Source organism: Hevea brasiliensis, chromosome 2 (assembly GCF_030052815.1).
Source record: "Hevea brasiliensis isolate MT/VB/25A 57/8 chromosome 2, ASM3005281v1, whole genome shotgun sequence".
Classification (NCBI taxonomy): domain Eukaryota; kingdom Viridiplantae; phylum Streptophyta; class Magnoliopsida; order Malpighiales; family Euphorbiaceae; genus Hevea; species Hevea brasiliensis.
This window is the reverse complement of record NC_079494.1, coordinates 106,287,542-106,293,335: the sequence shown is the minus strand read 5'-3', so window position 1 is coordinate 106,293,335 and position 5,794 is coordinate 106,287,542. Positions and strand designations below refer to the sequence as shown.

At 36.1% G+C, this 5,794-nt stretch overlaps 1 protein-coding gene across 1 annotated transcript; it reads left to right on the top strand.

Moving 5' to 3' along the window:
- The first annotated feature begins 300 nt into the window (after window positions 1-300).
- Window positions 301-3,307, top strand: LOC110651795 (F-box/kelch-repeat protein SKIP11). The gene is made up of 2 exons (XM_021807208.2): window positions 301-571; window positions 1,373-3,307. The coding sequence occupies exon 2, from the start codon at window positions 1,484-1,486 to the stop codon at window positions 2,753-2,755; it is 1,272 nt and encodes a 423-aa protein (XP_021662900.2). The 5' UTR covers window positions 301-571; window positions 1,373-1,483; the 3' UTR covers window positions 2,756-3,307.
- Window positions 3,308-5,794: the final 2,487 nt, after the last annotated feature.

Below are 5,794 nucleotides of genomic sequence, written 5' to 3'. Positions count from 1 at the left end.
CCCTCGGACAACACGTGTCACAACAGGTAATTACCGGTTACCGGTTTTTCAACCGCGTTACCTCCGTTGTCCTTTTTGAAAGGTAACTTACAGGCTTCCCAGGTCAACACGTGTATCCACCGCCGCATACCGGTTACCGGTCTTAAAATGAGGAAGTTGCGTGGTTTCTGTGGGGTCCATCTCCACCTTCCACCACCAGGTCCACCACCGCGCCACACCCCACCTCCAGCACCCGCCTCTCTCTCTCTCTCTCTCTCTCTCTCTCTTAACGCTCATTAATTTAATGGTAAACATTTATTATATATAGAGACAGAGAGTTATTGTTGTAAAGATTATTTAAATTTTTGTTATAAAATAAGAGCGAGATTAAGAGAGAGAGGGAAGGGGACCTCAAAGATTTAGCTCTCAATGCCAATGCCAAAGCTCCCTCTGATTTGCAGAGTGAATCCAAAGGACGACTAATAGAGAGAGAGAACTAAGAACGCGAAGAACAGAAACAGAGAAAGAGAGAGAGACTGTGTGTTTAGATTTTGAAAATTCCAATCAAGTCCTTTCTCTTCTTATCCAATCCGTAAGTCCCTGCCCTGCCCTTGCATTATTATTCACTTCTCTTCTTCTTCTTCTTCTTCTTTCTTTTTTTTATTTTTTTTCCTTGCTTTGTCTCTTTCTTTCCTTCTTTCTCTCATCGTTTCCTATTCTTTATTTGTGACTAATGAACTGTAAACAGATCTAATTCAATACTTTTCTGTTCTCTTAAGAATTGTTTACTTGTTAGACTGCGTTTTATTTGATTTTGAGATCTGGGCGCTTCTGTATGGAAGTAGTTTAATCCTGAATTCTCGTTTTTCAAGTGAATTTTTTTTTGGAAGGTTTGTTATTTTTTAATTACAGTGAATTTATTCCATTTCCAAATTGAAAATTCGATTTGGAAGTTTGGTTTCTTACGTTTTTACTGGATCGTTAATTCATTGGATTCAGATCGCTTAACGTTTCTAATTTTCAGCTAAAGAAAGCATAGGTTCATTCTATCTAGTCATTCTTCATTTGGCGTTTCTGGGTTTCATTTCTATCATTGAAACCAAAGACAGGCATATAACATTTCTACATTTTCACTTCGGTTTCTGCAAAGAAGTAACTTTTTTCTTTACCCTCTTCATTTATACGGCGAAAGCTTCATAATTTCTTCTTTGGCCTTCCTGGTTTTCATTTGGTCCACAAAATCAGTCATAAACACACGAGAATTTAGTTACTTTTTTTTTTTTTTGTTGGGAAGAGAACTTAGCATTCGATCCTCTTTGAATACCAGCTCTCTTTTAATTCTTTCCGAATACGTCTGATTCTGTACATTGACTGCTGCTTTTGGGGGCTTCAGGTGCTTGGATTTCTCGATTTTGATTCTTGTACGCTAAATGCTAAGGAAGGATTTCGACTGTTGATTTGGGTGGACGGGATTTATTGCTTCAACTGGCCAAATTACTGAGACATGGTGGAGGGCCGGTCCTGTCTGGTACCAACGTTGTTTGCTAGCTCCTGCCAGCCAGAACCCCAGTGGCCTTTAATGCCTTTCCGGCCCAGCAGCAAGCACCCAATAGACGGCTCCGAGGACGATTATCGACCACTTAAGTACCCCAGGGTATCAGATTATCACGAAACCACAGGTGAACAATCTGTTGATGATCGAGCAGGGCAGTCTTCAGATTCCGATCCCCTTATTGATGCCATTGGCCGTGACATGTCTATCAGTTGTCTCATTCGCTGCTCTAGGTCTGATTATGGGTCTATAGCTTCTCTGAATAGAAGTTTCCGGTCTTTAATTAGGAGTGGTGATATATATAAACTGAGACGGAAGCGCGGTGTTATTGAGCATTGGGTGTATTTCTCTTGCCACTTGCTTGAGTGGGAGGCCTTTGATCCCATTCGCCGCAGTTGGATGCATTTGCCTAGGATGCCTTCCAACGACTGTTTCATGTGTTCGGATAAGGAGTCCTTGGCTGTGGGCACTGAGCTTCTTGTATTTGGTAAGGAGGTGATGTCCCATGTTATATATAGGTATAGTATTTTGACTAATTCGTGGTCTTCTGGGATGACTATGAATGCTCCCAGATGCTTATTTGGGTCTGCCAGCCGTGGCGAGATAGCAATTTTAGCAGGCGGTTGCGACTCCCAGGGAAGCATCCTGAGCTCTGCAGAGATGTATAATTCTGAGAATCAAAGATGGGAGACACTGCCGAGCATGAATAAACCAAGGAAGATGTGTTCAGCAGTGTTTATGGATGGAAAGTTTTATGTTATTGGGGGAATTGGGGGAAGTGATATGAAGCTTCTTACATGCGGAGAGGAGTATGATTTAGAAACAAAGAAGTGGACTGAAATTCCTAACATGTCTCCTGGACGGAGTGGTGCTGCCAGAGAGATTGAAATGCCTGCAGCTGCTGAGGCTCCACCTTTGGTGGCTGTAGTAAATAATGAACTGTATGCTGCTGTTGACATGGAGGTCAGGAAGTATGACAAGGAGAGAAAATCGTGGTTTAAGGTGGGTGCATTGCCTGAGCGTGCAGTCTCAATGAATGGTTGGGGCCTTGCATTTAGGGCATGTGGAGATCGGCTCATCGTAATTGGTGGGCCTAGGACTCATGGTGAAGGTTTTATAGAGCTCAATTCATGGGTTCCAAGTGAGGGTTCTCCACAATGGAACATGCTTGCCCAAAAGCGCTCAGTTAACTTTGTGTATAATTGTGCTGTGATGGGATGCTGAGGAGTTGGATTATGAGGGCGCCATGTGAGCTATAATGGTGCCTCATGCTAATGGGATGTACAAGATTTGTTTGCCTCCAACACAGTTGTCTTGCTAATGGTAATTCCCCCTTGTTTCTTTTTTCATATCTTTTCCCTTTTGGTGGGGGAATGGGGAAGAAATTCAGATTTTACTCAAGATTCAATAGAATGTTTTCTTGGAAGTCAGTCTTGAGTTTTTATTTTTATTTTCAAAACTTCATTTACATTTTCTTTCATTGAATTTGTGTCTTCCCCATATTTAGTGACATGAGAAAATTTAAAGATTGATGTCATGTAGCAGAGAAACAGGTTTAATAATGTGAAGTACCAATACATTTGGTAGGTTGTCCTTAGTGTTTGCTGAAGCACTTTCTTTTTTCCTTTTATAAAGAACACAGAACAATTTATATGGGTTTAATCATCCTTAATTTTCTTGGCATTAGCTTCAAGGGAGGAAATAAATGCTGAGAGGCTTTTATCTTGGATGATAGCTTATGTACTGATTACATTTATATGAGATTCACTTTTGTAATTTATTGTGTATTCTTATGGTGCCTTTGATGAATTCTGCTATCATATGTTATCTATACTGATTTTTTCATATGTGGCCTTTTATCAATTTGGCTGAATAACTTGACAATCCGTAAATTGATTTATTTATCATGATTAGTACAGAAAATTTTCCATTTTGATACTATTGAAAAATAATATTGTCTCGAGTGAGGATTTATCACTGGTTACGTTGGCCACCTTTTGCTCTTTTTTAGTAAGTTGCATAATGTATTTTTATTTTCTTTTTTCCTTTGTGGATGACTGAACAGAAACAAAAGTTCAAGTTCATGTGGATATAGTTTCAATTTAGACAGTCTTCCGAAGCCACAAATGAATTTTTTCAGTCTCAATGAGTGTAAAAGGAGTTCTTTTAAAATAGTTCCTAGGTAATGATATCAGGGCAATCAATTAATTGTCACACACGCATATGCCCATGCACACATACACAAAGACTATTTGTATTTATCTGATTACACTGAGATGCATGGTGAGACCAAGACAACTACTAATCACAGTAGGAAAAAAAAAAAATCAGCTCAAAATAGGATCGTCCTTTTGCATCCATGCAAATAATAGATATTCCTACGTAAGTATTGGCATTAATTGCTTGTCATAGAAAAGTATGAACCATGTTCTTTCATCATATCAACACAAGTGAAAATCTAGTATTTGACCAACTAGAGTTGGCTCAATTGGTACATTTGTAGGTAATTGCAAATTGGTTATACTGGTTCAGTCTCTATACCAAGCCTTCCTCCATGGAAGTATTATGCTGCTTGCAAATATCTTCCAAATCCCCTGGAGCATGTCTTCATCTTTTTTTCTTTGTTTTTCATTAATAATAGGAAAGGAAGTCAAAAATTTTCATGCATTTGTTATGTTTCTGTTATAAATGTTCCTTTAAAATCCTTTGTTTAATGTCTCTGTTTACTTTTTGTTTTTGGGATATGGATAGTAATCCATTTTTGGTGCATTTGAAATGATTGCGTGCAATTTCATTTCTTTTCCTCATTCATGATATCAGTATTAATGAATGTATTGATCTAAGTTAGTTCGCATTACAGTTCCAATGCATGATTCATTAGCTGCTTCTGTATTGATTTGTCTCTGGTTCTCAATAGCTTTTATAATCTGTTATTCTTTCCTGAATATTCTGAACTTTTAAAGAAACCATTTTGCAAGCCTGCTAACATACCCATCATCAGTAGTATTCACAAATTATTTTATTGGTGATGTACTTAGAGGTACAACTTTTTCTTTATTCCATCTGCTCGTTCTCATTGTGGAGGCCACTTTTAAGTTTGATTTCTTTCACATCTCATAGCTTGCCCATTTTACTGATTGGACATAAATAATGTAGACATTAATATGTTGATGATATTAGGCCCTCAATCTATCCTTTGATGCAATGACAGTGCAGCAGTTTCATGATCTGTGGTGCTGTTGGAATGTTGATTTTGCAAAATGTTGTTTTATTTGAAAATTTTCCTTATTTTATTTGATTCAAGATGTCAAATTTCTTATCAATCCTGCTCTGGATTGTCATGTGGTAATAGCATGTCTCATTGCAACCAAGGACCCAATATCTGATTCTGTTATGCTGTTTTGTCTCTTATGAATGACTAGTACTTTCTCATTTTGTACCGTCATTTTTTTATTATTATTATTTGAAAAAAAAAATTATTATTATTATTATTATTGTGTATGACGTGATATTATAATGAGAATCATCTGCAAATTCGAGGTTAAGAAACCTAATAATAATAATAATAATAATGAGGAAACGTTTAATTTGCTTTCTTGTACGTAATTTTTATTGGAAGTTCCTCACTTTTAGTCCCTAGTTCGTGTGGGCATGGATTTCTTTTGAGGTCGCTTGTACTGCGTGGAAGTCAAATCCAATCGATTTTTTTTTAAATTAAAATTATTTGATGGACTTCGATTTAAAATCAAATTTTTTATTTAAATAATATTCTAAAAAAATATAATCAATAAAATCTGATAAGTTGAATTAAAAAAAAGAAAACTTTTATTTAGATCAAATTATTAAGAATTTAAAATATAATATATGAATTAATAGATTATTTTACCATATATCTAATAAAAAGAAATTAAAAAAATAAAATCAAAATTGAGAATGATATTGTGGTTCCAGTTGACCACCCCTATTTGTAGGATAGATTTCTATGTTTTATTTATTTTTCTAACGATAATTCAATATATGATATTGATTTTAAGTTAAGAGAAATTCACTTTTAAAATTAGTAATTCTTTTAATCTGATATCTCAATATATATATATATATAACATAATTGGCTTTGTTGAAACTCGAACTAAAGAAATTGTGAGTAATAAGATAAGTCGAAGCTGCGGAAGGAGTAGAAATCGTATTCTGATAAAAATTCAGACTCTGACGTTGAAGCCTATCAATTTATTTCAGAAGCAAAGTTCTGTGAAACAACAAATA